At 35.7% G+C, this 16,250-nt stretch overlaps 1 protein-coding gene across 1 annotated transcript; it reads left to right on the forward strand.

Annotated features, from left to right (window-relative positions):
- Positions 1-6,539: 6,539 nt before the first annotated feature.
- LOC125206481 (uncharacterized) lies at positions 6,540-7,016 on the forward strand. The gene is made up of 2 exons (XM_089060091.1): positions 6,540-6,793; positions 6,881-7,016. The coding sequence occupies exons 1-2, from the start codon at positions 6,544-6,546 to the stop codon at positions 6,925-6,927; spliced, it is 297 nt and encodes a 98-aa protein (XP_088916217.1). The 5' UTR covers positions 6,540-6,543; the 3' UTR covers positions 6,928-7,016.
- Positions 7,017-16,250: the final 9,234 nt, after the last annotated feature.

Below are 16,250 nucleotides of genomic sequence, written 5' to 3' on the forward strand. Positions count from 1 at the left end.
TAACCAAATTTTTCCATGATGAAGGGATACACCATAGACTTTCTTGCCCATACACACCACAACAAAATGGACTTGCCGAACGCAAACATAGGCACCTTGTTGAGATGGGGTTGTCTTTGCTTGCTCAAGCTTGCTTACCCACTGATTTTTGGGATGATGCTTTCGTCACTGCCTCTCATATTATCAATAAACTCCCCACCAAAACTCTTCAGCATATATCGCCATTTGAGAAGCTCTTCAAGTTCAAGCCTAATTACATGGATCTAAAGGTTTTTGGTTGTCTCTGTTTCCCTTTTCTTCGACCCTATAATCAAAATAAAATGCAAGTCAAATCCACTCCCTCCACATTCATAGGATATAGCTCATCTCATAAAAGATATAAAATCTTTTTACCATCTGGGAAAACAATTATAAGTAGAGATGTTCTCTTTGAGGAGTCCTCTTTTCCTCATCAAGTTATAGCACCAACCTCTCCTGCCCATGTTCCCTCTTCTCCTGCTCATGTTCCCTCCTTCCCAATTATGTCAATCTCATCTCCTACCTCTCCTATTAATCCAGTTCTCTTACATGCTCCAGCCTCAAATACATCCTCTACTCCTTTACCCACCCCTCTTAGTCCTCCCTCTATTCCATTGCCTTCTCCTACTCCAGCTGCACCAGCTGCAATCTCATCAGCTCCCCTGTCTACTTCTCCTAACCATTCCATCAGTGAGTCTACTACTGATTCTACATCCTCTCCTGACCAACCCCCGGCTCCTACTCATCATATGGTCACAAGGAGTAAAGCAGGAATCATCAAGCCTCGAACTTTCACAGTCCTACTCATAACTTCTCTCCCTAAATCCATTACTCAAGCTTTAATAATTCCTGTATGGAGGTAGGCCATGATGGAGGAGTTTCTAGCTCTTTTGAGAAACAACACTTGGGTCCTAACCATACTTCCTCCCGGGAAGAATATTATAGGTTGTACATGGATTTTTAGACTCAAGAAGGATGCTAATGGAAGCATAGCGAGATACAAAGCACGTTTGGTGGCTCAAGGTTTCTCACAAGAACCTGGGTTCAATTTTACTGAAACATTTAGCCCGATGGTAAAACCAAACATCATACGTTTGATCTTGTCTATTGCGGTGTCCTCATCTTGGCAGATTACTCACTTGGATGTCAATAATGCATTTTTACATGGCAACTTGAATGAAGAGATTTACATGAAACAACCTCTTGGTTTCGAACAAGGTGGACCTCATATGGTTTGCAAGTTGAATAAGGCTATTTATGGCTTGAAGCAAGCCTCGCGTTCATGGTTCTTGACTGTTCAATCAGCTCTGCTCAAGCTTGGCTTCTCTCAATCCAAGGCCGACACATCTCTCTTCATTCGGAACAGAAAATCTGATATTACTTACCTCTTAATTTATGTGGATGATATGCTTGTGATAGGGAGCTCTCCTACTGCCATAAATGATGTGATCTCCAAATTGAGTGCTCAATTCTCACTCAAAAATCTAGGAGAAGTGAAATGCTTTCTCGGAGTTGAAGTTACACAGACAGTTGATGGTCTTCATCTTCATCAAGCTGGTTACATTAAGGAAATTCTTCAAAAGGTTAAAATGTCGGAAGCAAATGGCTGCCCAACTCCAATGATATCAAGCTCTAAACTTTCTAAGGTTGATGGAAATCCCTTCTCTGATGGTAAGTTGTATAGAAGCACAGTAGGTGCCCTCGTTCTGAAATCAGTTTTAGTGTGAATAAAGTGAGCCAATACATGGCTAGTGCTCTGGATGAGCATTGGAAGGCTGTTAAAAGAATTCTTAGGTACTTAGCTGGTTCTGTGGATTTTGGTCTGCACATTAAGAGTTCAAACCGAGATCTAACTGCTTTTTCCGACTCTGATTGGGCTGCAGACATAGATGATAGGCGTTCAGTTACAGAGTTCTGTGTATTTTTTGGCAGCAACTTGATCTCATGGTGCTCGAAGAAGCAAACCGTGGTATCCCGATCCAGCATCGAAGCCGAATACAGGAGCTTAGCTCAAGTAGTATCTGAAATTTCATGGATCAAGTCGTTACTTGGTGAGCTGCAGATTAAGTGTTTGAACACTCCTACCGTGTGGGTTGATAACATAAGCACAATTTCTCTCGCTAGCAATCCGGTGCTTCATGCTCGCACCAAGCATATTGAGCTCGACATACATTTTGTCCGAGATAAAGTGCAAGCCAAGTTGATTGAACTCAGGCATGTCCCTTCAGTTGATCAAATAGCTGATATTCTAACGAAACCTCTTGGGAATCAATTCTTCTCGAAGCTGAGAAACAAGCTTGGTGTCATTTCTCTATCTTCGCTCGAATTGAGTGGAAGTGTAAAGCATGCTCTCCTAAGCACACTTGTTGAAGTTGATCATGAAGGAAAGCCATCCACTGGGCTACATGAACCATATAGCACAAGATAAAATCAAGTGGTCCTGCCCAAGGTTGTCTGCCCAGCTGCCAGAAAGATATGTAGGAATGGATAAAGATTCAACCTTGTAACTGCCTGTCAGAATGCATATTTGTTCTTTAGCTGGACTAGGGTTTCACAGCTATGATTCTAGATCCTTCTCTAGAGTAGTATATATTCATTGTATTATTTGATACTCTGCCATACACGAAAAACTTCCAGTTCATCCTTCATTTCTCTTATGTTTATCTACAAAGCTTTCACATATTTATTTATTTATTACTCCCTCCGTCCCAGAGAAGTTGACATACTTTGAAAATGACACGGGATTTTAGGAGGGTTTGTTTTGTGTGTTAAATGGAGAGAGAAAATATAATTTTTATATTCATGTGAGAGAGAACTTTTTCCAAAAAGAGAAATGTGACATCTTTTGTGGGACAAACTAAAAAGGAAAGTGTGCCATCTTTTATGGGACGGAGGGAGTATAATATTGTGTGACAGATGGTCCGTAGTTTGAAGAGTGCTTGGCTATGTGTTCAAAGAATTAAGGCGATATGAACAAGACTTTGAAGATTGATGTTCCATTTTTTGAATCTAAAGAGTAAAAATAATGATCTTTGGTTGAATATCTATCTATATTGCTAGATTTCAGAAAAAGTTAAGAAAACATAGTTGTTGAATGATGATAAATACCAAAAAATAGCCAATAAAATAGATTACCGGCAGCGGACAAATTCTCTAGTCTAATTTTTGAGACGTTCCTAACTCTCAGGTTTATTCGGTTATATATTTTTTGTACAATTTATCTCAATTAAACCTTTTTTTTTTAAAATTAATCGATTCGATAAGAGATGTGGTTTGATTTGTAAGGTGGCGTTCGGTTGTCATGACTAATAATTATGAGACTATCCATCTAGGATTAAGTTGTGAGATTATTTTAGTTGAAGGGAGGAGGCTATGACTAATTATCATGAGACTATCCATCTAGGATTAAGTTAAGGGGGTTAATCTTATGAACCAAACATGATACATAATTAATCATGAGATTTAGTCTTGTCAACCCAACACCCCGTAAGTATATTGGACAATATGACTAATTATTATTAACACTTATATAAATTTAGGCAAAATGTATTTTTTTCATCAAAATACATTTGATGTTAGTTTTAAATTTTAATGTATGTTTTTAAGAGGACGTGTCTCAGGGTGAAAAAATGGTTAACTAATTGTGAATTTGGCTTAATTTCACATTTTTAGTTGTTTTTAACCCCTATTTAGAGATTTCCTTCTCCAAGTATAAACCACTTTGAAATAGAAAACATAATTAGGGTTCTCTTTTATTTTGTCTTATTTTTAATATTTTGACCGTTTAAGATGGAACAAGAGGCAATAAGAACCAATTATTCAAGATCTTACTACCTTGAAGCTGGAAAAGTAAGTAATTTAGAATGTAAACAATCAACAAAATTTAATGAAATAAACAATATATTTAAAATTATTACATAAACAATAATATATAGTAGAAACAAACAAACAACACATACTAAGATATTTTCAGTCGATCCTAAACCAATAATAAATTTCCAAGTCAAAGAAAATTTCCAATATAAAACTAAAAATAATTACTGGATATTGTATATCAATACATAATCAGACATGTATCAAGGGTCGGCTATCCAAATTTAAAAAATTAACGCAAACAACATTATACGATAATAAACATAAAACAAAACATAAAAAAATACTTTACCAAAAGAATGCATTTTGCCTAGTTTTATACACGAATCAAATCGAACTGTCTATCTTATCGAATCGGTAGTCAATGTATACCTTTCTGCAAATTTATGTATAGTATATACTATATAATTACTTTTGACTTATGCATAAATTTATTCATAAGTCAAAATGACTTTTTAGGTTGAATTTATGTCTACCGACCTAAGGAATTAATGCACAAGTCAAATTTATGTCTATCTTATCGAATTGGTAGTCAACCGATCTAAAAAGTATTTTTGACTTGGTGCATAAATTTCTTCAATAAGTTATAATAAAACCTATATAAAGTTATAAACCTCATCATCACACAGTAAGAAAAATTGAGAGAAAATATACATACAAATCGATAAATTATAGATGGACAAAACTAAAATGAGCTCGAAAATTTACATAGCGCAATAATGAAAATGATTTTTCTAGCAAGAGTTTGATTCTCTTCCAACTTCATGTGCAAATGATTAAATGTAGGAATCATCTATGCATGACTGACTGCTTATAGAATACCACAAATCTAAGAGATTGATTTCCAACGTACAAATTTGTGTGCAATTTCTAAGTGTAAAAAATTTGTGTAGGTAATATTTGAAAACTACAAACCATTTTTTTGACATATTAATTATATAGATTTTTGAACTTGGCCTTAAGAAAAATGAGATTTACATCTTTTTAAGGTACCTGATGAAATAATATTACTACATGTGTTTGAAAAATTATTAATCACATTTCATATTATTCTTAATTTTTTTTTTATTTTTCCCCAAATACATTTAAAGGGATGATTGACTTTAAATTAATTACTCCTTCCATTTATGATTAAATGTCTCATATTTGACTGACATGATTTTAAGAAATTGATTGATTATGTAGTGGGTAGAAAAGTTAGTGAAATATGATTCCTATTTTTATATATTGGTTTAATAATAAAATGTGAGTGATATGAGTTCGTGGAATGTATAGTCCACTTACCAAATATAGTAAAAGTGAAATGAGATATTTATTAGTGGATGGAGGGAGTAGTATTTTCTAAATTCAAATTTAACACTCAAGTTATTGTTCTATCATAGTACATTATTTGTAATGTGATGTCTATATATTTGACTATGCCAAATGAATAAATTAAAAATTTGAATCTCAATGAAACCGCAAATTTTATTTAGGCTAGTGTACACATTGAAAGTGACCATCTTCCCAACACAAAAGTTTTTAGATATGACGGATTACGAAAATAATTTAATTTAATTTAATTGATAGAAGTTTAAGCTTATAAATAAATTTAGTAAGCAAGAGTGATGATGAAGCATAGCTGTGAAATCTGAAGAGTAAAACCATGTAGAGCATGAGTCGAATTATAAAACATATATTTCCCGTCCGTGAAAAGTATGAACTAAAGTATGAATTATTTCCTTATTAGTCCGTTCCTGAAACGCATGAACTTTTTAATTTTTGAATAATTAAATAACACATTATACATGCACATCATTTTATTTAAAACTCATATCATTACATTACATTACTAATGATGTTGAGTTCACTCTCTACTAACACTACTTACATATTCTTTATCTCCATCTCTCTTACTTTACTAATTATACATTAGAACTTGTGGTGAATAGATACTTTTTAGGAACGAATGACGTATAAAAAGTACATAGAACAATATACATTAAGACATTACTCCCTCCGTCCCAATTTTATAGTCACATTTTGCCATAAAAGTCCGTCCCACATTTATAGTCACATTTAGAATTTTCCATATTTGAATATAAAATTTTACCCCATTATTCACTAAAATTACACCCAAATGCCACTATCAACACAAAAATAAAAAACCAAAAAGTAAAAAAGGGACCCACCTTTAACCAACTCATTTCATTTATTACACACTCCACCATCTCACTTCATTTATTATACACTCCACCATCTCACTCCTTCATCTCACTCCTTCATCTCACTTCATTTATTACACACTCCACCAACTCACTTCATTAATTACACACTCCACCAGTTCTTTAAAACCCGTGTCATAACTAAATGCGACTATAAATCTGGGACAGAGAGAGTATATGGCAACTTCATCCACCATTATGAGTTAAAGAGTCAAACTATAGGTTAAAATAGATAGAGATTTTTAATAAATGCAATAGTTGAGTACTACTACTAATATATGCAATTTGCCTACCTGTGTTCACTAATAAATGCAATTTGCCTACCTGTGTTCACTAATATAAGCATTTATGACAGGAAAAATTATCTCTAAAAATGATACTATAAAACATGTTATATAAACCCCATCATACAGAGAGAAACGTGGGATACAAATTAGTAAAAATAGAGATGGAGAAAACAAGAATGAGTTCGAAAATTTACGTTGGGGTGATGATGATAATGATTCTTTTTCTAGCAAGAGTTGGGGCACAACATTCTCCTATTCTTTCCTGTGAATTGCAATGTATGTTCGATTGTAGGGAAAATCCTCAATGTTTTACTGAATGCATCGATAAATGTCATGAAACAATCCCCATGAAGATTGATTCCCAATCTCCAAATGAATGTGCAAATTCTAAGTGCAAAAAATTGGCATCAGGTAATATTCTAAAAATATAAATGACTTTTTTGGCATATTTATTTATTTAATTTTTTTTGTATAATACTACGATTTATTGTGTAACAGATGGTCCGAAGTTTGAAGAGTGCATGACTATGTGTTCAAAGAATTGAGGCGATATGAACAAGGCTTAGTATTCTGGATATAATGTAATTGTGATTTATCTCAAATAATATCAAATGCTTTGAAGATTGATGTTCCATTTTTTTAATCTGAAGGGTAAAAATAATGATCTTTGGATGAATATCTATCTATATTGCTAGATTTCAGAAAAAAATTCAGAAAACATAGTTGTTGAATGATGTTAAATACCAAAAATAGCGAATAAAATAGATTATCGGCGGCGGACAAATTCTCAAGTCTAATTCTTCAATCAAAATATGTAATGCCCGCTTTTATTATTATTTTTTTATGTTAAGATCTTGTTTAGAACCGCCCTTGTTTTGATTGGTTGCAAAGGGAATAGTGAATGCTTGAATTATTATTGGTTAATCGTGTGGTGTAGATAGTCGACGAGAATGATGTGTGATTCGTTGATGGGAAAATTGGGCGTTCGTTTACAAGTACTTAGACTAACACTAATGTACTGAAATCAAACATCACAATTTAATCAATGTCTAAATCAAATATTTGAGCCCATCACTTTTATCTATCTTGTTCTAGCCATTTTAATTTTTAGTTGGGACCAATTTTGAAAAGCCCAAAAATCAATTCTCTGAGTTCGACATCCAATCTGTCGTTATTTTCTTCTCTTCCACAAAGGTAATTTCTCCTCAATCCCTGAAAACGAAAATCTTCATACTTATTGAGGAGACTGAAGGTGGCAGATGTCTCAACTTATTTTTAACACAAATAAACCCGTAAATGTACGAGGCTAATGTAGCAAATAGTAAGCAAAGAGTATCGTATCCACAGAGACAATAAGTGTCAACCTAGTTACCATGAACCAACCTCAACTACTATCTAGATGAATCGAAATATTTTGATTTTTCTAAATCTACTTAAAAGCAAGGTAAAAACTGTTAGAAATAACGGGATAAAATTCCCAAGCCGTTACAGGCGGTACTCTAACTATTACAATCGAAGGAAGATAATAACAATAAATGGAATGAAAAATTACAACAGAAATAATAAAACAAACCGAACTATAAGTCGAGTCGAGGGAAGTCCTCTTTCCGCAAGACAAATTACGCCCCGGCTAGTGCTCACGGAATGACGTATTGTCCCCAAAGATAAAACGACTTCCTCCTAGCGTGTAGAAGCACCTCAAACCCGCTAGGCACCGGCGAACTTGATGGAGTTCCAAGAATCGAGCTATGCAATGCTACTATGATGTAGAGAACTAGAGAGAAGAGAGAATGCTTTTTGTTGTTGTGTTTCTCATCTCTCAAACCCACCTATTTATAGGATAGGAGTGAACATATGAGAGGTCTTGCCATGAAGGCACCTCATAAACATTTGGAGGTTACAAGAAGTGAAAGGCCAAAGGCCTTTCTCTTTTCCCCCATATTTCACACGTTTTTTCAACAATCCCCCACATTGGTTAGAGCACTGCAAGCTCAAACCAACACAAGACGTGTATGCATGCATGCAGACCCTTTGCTCAATCCTTGAGAAACAATATTGCATTTGGAATAGTAGCTTGGGGCTTTGAACTTTCCATAGTCAACACTATCGGGCATATCGGCGGCCTGGTGGACGTGATGCCTCGTACCATTTCTCCTTGGTGTATACCGAGACAATAATATTGACACAGTACTATTTACAAACTCATCAGTTCTCACGTTTGTGTCCTTTACTGGCCATGGAACACCACTTTGGATTCATAAGTGATTCACATGTTGAAGCGGCCACACTTCTTCACTTACATAGGTGATTCTTTTCCAAGTATCCTGCAGTACCCACCTCCTCGAAGCTTCTAATAATCATTAAAAGTCAAAACTTAGCCTCTTACCACATGCAGGTTACAACACTCAATGCTTTCAAAAGAATGAGCGAAGATAAAATATCTTCCGAGTGTTACAACTAGAGTCATATAGCTTTGTTTTCCCATTGAACCAAACCCATGGGATCTCCAATCGTATGGTTGGGTTACCACTATAATCATCTTTTAAAATGTGGTTTTCAGTCCCATTCCTTTTAGCAATTTATGCATTTGATCACGGTTTAAACTTTTCGTTAACGGATCCGCTAAGTTATCCACTGACCTTACATAGTCAACTGCGATAACGCCACTTGTGATCAACTGCCTCACAGTATTATGTCGCCGACAAATGTGTCGAGACTTACCATTGTATAAGCCACTATGTGATCTCCCTATAGCCGCTTGGCTATCACAGTGTATCACTACTGTCGGCACTGGCTTGTATAAGCCACTATGTGCTCTCCCTATAGCCGCTTGGCTATCACAGTGTATCACTACTGTCGGCACTGGCTTCTTCCAACATGGAATATCTTCTAGGAAGTTTCTAAGCCACTCGGCTTCTTCCCCTGCTTTGTCTAAAGCGATAAACTCAGATTCCATGGTGGATCTAGCTATACATGTCTGTTTCGTTGACTTCCACTCCACCCCCCACGGTGAACACATACCCACTCGTCGAGAACGAGTCTTTTGAATCAGAGATCCAATTTGCATCACAGTACCCTTCAAGTACTTGGGGATATCTTGTGTATTGCAGTTCAAAGTTAAGAGTTTACTTCATGTATCTCAAAACCCTACGCAGAGCTTTCCAATGTTCCTTGCTTGGGTTGCTCGCATATCGGCTCAGCTTATTCACCGTACACGCAAGATCTGGTCGGCTGCAGTTTGTGATGAACATCAAACTCCCTATGATCCTTGCGTATTCTTCTTGAGCTACAGGCTCTCCTGTGTGCTTACTCAAAAGCACATTGGGTTCCAATGGAGTCTTCGTTGACTCACAATTAAAGGAGTGAAACTTCTTAAGCACTTTCTCAATGTAATGAGATTGTGATAGTGCAATTCCCTCATGATTCCTTTTAATCTTGATTCCGAGAATCACATCAGCTAGACCCATGTCTTTCATGTCGAAATATCTATTCAACATATTTTTGGTCTCGTTGATAATGACACTATTGCTTCCCATAATCAATATATCATCCACATAAAGACACACAATAACGAACCCATTATTTGTGTTCTTAATGTATACACACTCATCACACTCGTTGATAGTGAACCCATTTGACAACATCACATTGTCAAACTTCAAGTGTCATTGCAAAGGTGCTTGTTTTAATCCATATAGAGACCTCACTAGTTTGCATACCTTCCTTTCTTGGCCAGGTACTACAAACCCTTCAGGTTGCTCCATATAAATTTCTTCTTCCAATTCACCATTCAGAAATGCAGTTTTCACATCCATTTGGTGAATTTCAAGATTGTGCAAAACAACAATCGCAAGCAGCACCCGAATGTAAGTGATTCTCGTAACGGGTGAATACGTGTTGAAGAAGTCATATCCTTCTTGCTGCTTAAAGCCTTTCACAACTAGGCGAGCTTTGTACTTTTCAATAGTACCATCAATTTTATATTTCATCTCAGGATCCACTTGCACCCTAAGGTTTTACATCCTTCTATCAAGTCTACTAACATCCATGTGTTATTTCTCATAATTGATTCAATTTCACTATTGATCGCTTCTTGCCAGAATGGCGCATCTGGGCCAGACAGCGCTTCCGCCAACGACTTTGGTTCATTATCCAACATAAAGGTTATGAAGTCGGGACCAAAAGTCTTAGCAATTTTAACTCTTTCACCACGTCTTGGTTCTACATCCTCAGGACTTGACCTCGTCCTTTTTGGAGGATTGGAACTAGTGGATTCATCCATCATTCTTTCACTAGAACAATCCTCCTGCCTCTTGCAAGGGTAAACATTCTCAAAGAATATAGCATTCCTTGACTCAATCGTTGTTCCTTCAGCCACGCCAGGCACAACTGACTTATGGATTAGGAAACGATAGGCACTACTATTAAGTGCATGGCCAATAAAGATGCAATCAACTGTTTTAGGGCCTATCGCAACTTGCTTTGGAGGTGGCACTTCTACCTTCGCTAAGCACCCCCACACTTTGAGGTATGAGTACGAAGGTTTCTTGCCTTTCCACAACTCATCGGGAGTCACATCCCTACTTTTTAGTGGAATCTTATTCAGGATATAATTTGTCGTTAACACAGCCTCCCCCCACATATTCTGGGGTAAACCTGAACTAATCAACAGAGCATTCATCATCTCTTTCAGTGTTCGATTTTTGCGTTCAGCAACACCATTCGACTGAGGAGAATATGGAGCTGTGGTTTGGTGAATTATACCACTAGTGTAACACCCACTACGTTATTGATGATCGATCAAAATTAAGCTGAGAAAATTGTGATTCCATAAAATATACTATATACTTCCTCCTTCTTTTGCTTCCTAAAATAACAAGTGTGTTAGATTGATTCATCATAAACACTCTATATTATTAAGTAGAAGGCTTTAGAGGCTTGACCTCATATTTTTAGATACCCAAAGATATCTACTTTATAATCCAACAAGATTTATTCTAAAAATTGTTAAACCCGAATTTTCACTGTTTTACACAAGCCAAAATAATTTAGAACAGATCACTGAAAAATCAGAGGATATAATTCGATTCAAACGTTTATATCAAATTCTATTTCCACTTATATTTAATCATCACAATAACCACATATGTTGTCACCTGCATATTTAATCACAAAGACCATAAACCCTAAGAAAAAATTTCAATTCTCACGTAATCTTTATGCAAGTTCAATAGATTCTAAATACCATAAACCCTACTCATTAAACACATATTCATCAATTAATCAAAAATTCCCAACACCCTTTACTCCATCAAAAATTCTGGACAAAATTCTCCAAACCCCATCTCAAAGTTTCATCAATTTCATGTTGTAAAAAAAATAGTACAAATAAAAAGAGCTTACTCGATTTATTAAGGTTTATGCAATCGGACGATTGATACAACGAAAATCGGCAATGAGGCTAGAGCTTGAACCTAACGGTTCCTTTCTCTCCCATGGTGAGCGTGAGTTTTTCTCCCCCTCCATAAGGTTCATATCATACAATCTGACCTGATTATCAGGTATAATCTATCGAATTCCCGATTCCATATCATACTGTATGACCCCTTTTCTCTACCAAACTGACGTGGTTATCAATTAGCTACTCTCCATATTATTTCATAATAGGTGTGTAAAAATGGTGTGGAGAGTGAGTTTAGGAATTTTCGAATTTGGGGTATTTAGAGTCTGCAACTCTCTTTTTGGCCTTTTTTCATTTTATCTCTCTTTTTTTCTTTTTTTCCTCCTTTCAAAAACCACTCCAATCACATATTTATATAAAAATAAGGGAATGATCCTTAACCGATTAGCATCCGAACATTATTTAATAAATATACAAATTGTATATAAGCTAAATCACTTACACGTATATACATTTTTGCCAAATGTCGGGCCACCAATTATTTATAATATGTAATGATATAGTGGTAAACTATTAAATAATACTCCTTATTACCATCTTCTATGTTTATATTCCCATACACACACTAACACACACATAATACATATATATTGTACACGTGTAAACTATTTACATACAACCAAACTTTAACACATTTATATAATTTATTTAATTATCATATGATAAGGCGAATTTAGTTAGTTAACCAATTGTATAATGATGCTAACTAATTATTATTATTTTCGGTATTGAATTATTTGTTGAAATTTTCTCATTTGAAAAGCAAATTCTGTCTAAGGTCATTTTTGGGATGTTACAATTAGCATGGCATAATTCTGCAAATGGCGCTACATACTCACCACCTCTATAACTTCGAACACACTTAATTCGACAATTAAGTTGATTTTCAGCTTCATTTTTTAAGTCTTTAAACGCTTCAATTGCCTCGTCTTTACTTCTTAATAAGTAAAGGTAACAATACATTTTGCAATCATCTATAAATGTGATGAAATGCTTTTTACCACCTCTTGTTTGCACAAATTTCAAATCACATATGTCTGTATGGATTAACTCAAGAGGTTTTGTGCTTCGCTCTACCGAATGGAATGAAAGCTTAGCCATTTTGGCTTCAACACACACTTTACATCTTTCTTGTGAGTTAAAACTTATCAACTTTTAGTAAATTAAGATTTACTAATCTTTTTATAGCATTTAGATTTACATGTCCCAACTTATCAACTTTTAGTAAATTAAGATCTACTAATCTTTTTATAGCAATTAGATTTACATATCCCAATCTATTATGCCATAAATCAGAGCTCTCAAGCAAATAAGAGGATGTGTCATCTTCTTTATTGCATATTCCTTTTCCACGGTGAATGACCGTAATATTCAGCTCAAAAAGCCCATTCACTAGGTGGCCTTCACCTATGAATTTTCCATTCTTGGTCAATATAACCTTTTCACACTCAAATTCTAGCGAAAATCCATGATTTACTAGAAGTGAGTCTGACACCAAATTATTTCGGATGTCTGGGACATGCAACACATCCTTAAGGGTAAGAACCTTTCCAGATCCTAGTTTTAGGAACACATTACCCACACCAACTACCTCAGAAGAGGCTTGGTTTCCCATGCGTACTTTTCTACCTCCAACAGATTTGTAAATAGAAAAAACGCTTCTCTCGGAGCACACATGACATGTGGTACCCGTATCAACAAACCATTCATTTGGATTATCACCATGGTCCACGTCGGAGACCATTGCGACCACCTTGTGCTCTTTGTTGTTTATAACAACACGTTCAAATAATTTGCACAATATTGTCTCCAACGATAAGTACACAATTATATTGAACCATATGTACATTGGTATATTTAACACCACATGCATCCCAATTATTACTACCGAGTCTAAATTGGTCTTGCTTGTCAAATGACAAACGATAAACACATTTCTCAAGAAAAAAGATCTCAAGGAATTAACCACTTCATTGCGCATCGACATTGCGACTGTTGGTTTCTTCATTCCAGCTTTGGAGCTCATGTTTTCTCCAACTTCGATTGGTATAACCCTGTCTTAGAAGAGTACACTAATTTGTCTTGCGATTGTTAGAAATAACGGGATAAAATTCCCAAGCCGTTACAGGCGGTACTCTAACTATTACAATCAAAGGAAGATAATAACAATAAATGGAATGAAAATTACAACGGAAATAATAAAACAAACCGAACTATAAGTCGAGTCGAGGGAAGCCCTCTTTCCGCAAGACAAATTACGCCCCGGCTAGTGCTCACGGAATGGCGTATTGTCCCCAAAGATAAAACGACTTCCTCCTAGCGTGTAGAAGCACCTCAAACCCGCTAGGCACCGGCGAACTTGATGGAGTTCCGAGAATCGAGCTATGCAATGCTACTATGATGTAGAGAACTAGAGAGAAGAGAGGATGCTTTTTGTTGTTGTGTTTCTCATCTCTCAAACCCACCTATTTATAAGATAGGAGTGAACATATGAGAGGTCTTGCCATGAAGGAACCTCATAAACATTTGGAGGTTACAAGACCTTTCTCTTTTCCCCCATATTTCACACGTTTTTTTTCAACAAAAACAATTAAAAACAACTAGAGAACTAAAAACAAATAAGAGAAAACGGTTGTAGATCAAGGACGAAAAGGGTAGAATCCTACGGGATCGATAGTAACTATCCTATACTCAATTAACTTCCAAACTATGCCAACAAAGGGTCTCAAGGGTTACTAAGCTATCACTAAGGTAAAACTATATCTTCTCCCGAAGCATACAATTTGTAGATTGCTACCTAGAACCGAAGTGTCTTTCCTAGAACTAAGGCAACAACTCGTAAAAGCTCCTAAGATACTTAGCTTTATTCAAAGGTTCAAATCTATCGATTATATTGGCAAAGATGTCAACTTCTCTTCTTTCAATTAAACTACTCATCTCCCGAGTGTTGTAGTAAAATCCACATGCATTTATAAGGTGATCAATCAAATAAACGTATAAGCACAAGAGAAGTCAAAATAACCAAATGAGCCAAGACATAGAAAACAGAAATCAATTAAACATAAGAATCATTGTATCTCCCCCGTAGAACTCTACGAAGGGTTTAGCTACTCATGTTCAACACAAAAATTAAAGAAATATTCAAAGAAATAATCAAAAACATTGTTTGAACAAGAATACAACTAAAGGTAGAAACTCCTAGAATTAGATTGGGCGGATTGGAGGTCTCGTCTTCAATCTTGCGATGAATGCTCGTCCTCTGCTCGTTCTTCTCTTTTTCCTAGGTGAAAAAGTGGTATTTTTGGGGTAGGAGACGTGTAAGTTGTGTTTGGAGGCGTTTCCTAGACATATATAATATGACCTAAAACTACTTAATTATGACCTTCCGTGTTTTGAGTTAATTATTGACCATTAGATCATCTAATCCTAGGGCCAAGATTTGGGCTGCATTTCTAGATTTAAATGCATTCTTATTTTGATCATCTCCCTATATATATATATATATAAGATTGTGTTAAAATGACAACACCTCTTAAAGTAACACCATATCACTATTCCTAGCCAATCATTTGTACATGTGGACGAATAATAAGCTGCCACGTGGCAATCATAAAAATTGCTCAAGGGTAAATTTTCACGGACTGCAATATCCAATACACTAGACTACAATTTTTCCCGACTGCAATATCCAATACGCTAGACTGCAATCTATAGATTGCAGTCTAGCATTTATACTATTGCAATTTAGCATATATAATATTGCAGTCTAGCGTGGTGTCACAGTGTCATTTTAAGAGTGTTGTTATTTTAACGCACCCCTATATATATATATATATATATATATATATATATATATATATATATATGGTTGACTTTGGGCGCGAAATAAACTGTCGGACAAAGCTGGCGGGTCGCCAGGTTGGGTGTGCATCGAAGCTGGCGAGTCGCCAGCTACCTACGACGTTTTGTCGCGTTTGCATGCGAACCTAGCGGGTCGCCAACTATGTCACTACTTTGCGCAGTCTTGGTAAAACGGTCATAACTTCTTTTACCGAATTCTGATTGAGACGTTAAAGATATCCACACGAAGCTCTTTCGAAGACAAAGAGAATGGTATGCATTATGTGCGAATTAAACTTCAAAATCTCCAGAAAAACTGTCTCAAACCAAAGCTGTTGTACATCCACATATTTTATATATTTTTCAACACATTCTTCACAAAATGGTCAAAATACCAATATCATAGAGATGTAGTTATAACCATATCTCAAAGTACACAATACATGATCAAAACCAAATAAAACTACCCACTAAAACCATGTAAAATCCAAGTGAATCAAAGCGGCCGAATTCCACACAGCGGTGTATACACATGAGAACAACGGGGTACCACTGTACCCCCAAAAT

This window comes from Salvia hispanica, chromosome 6 (genome assembly GCF_029641045.1).
Source record: "Salvia hispanica isolate PSC_SH4W2 chromosome 6, Shi_PSC_v1, whole genome shotgun sequence".
In the NCBI taxonomy this organism is placed as follows: Eukaryota; Viridiplantae; Streptophyta; class Magnoliopsida; order Lamiales; family Lamiaceae; genus Salvia; species Salvia hispanica.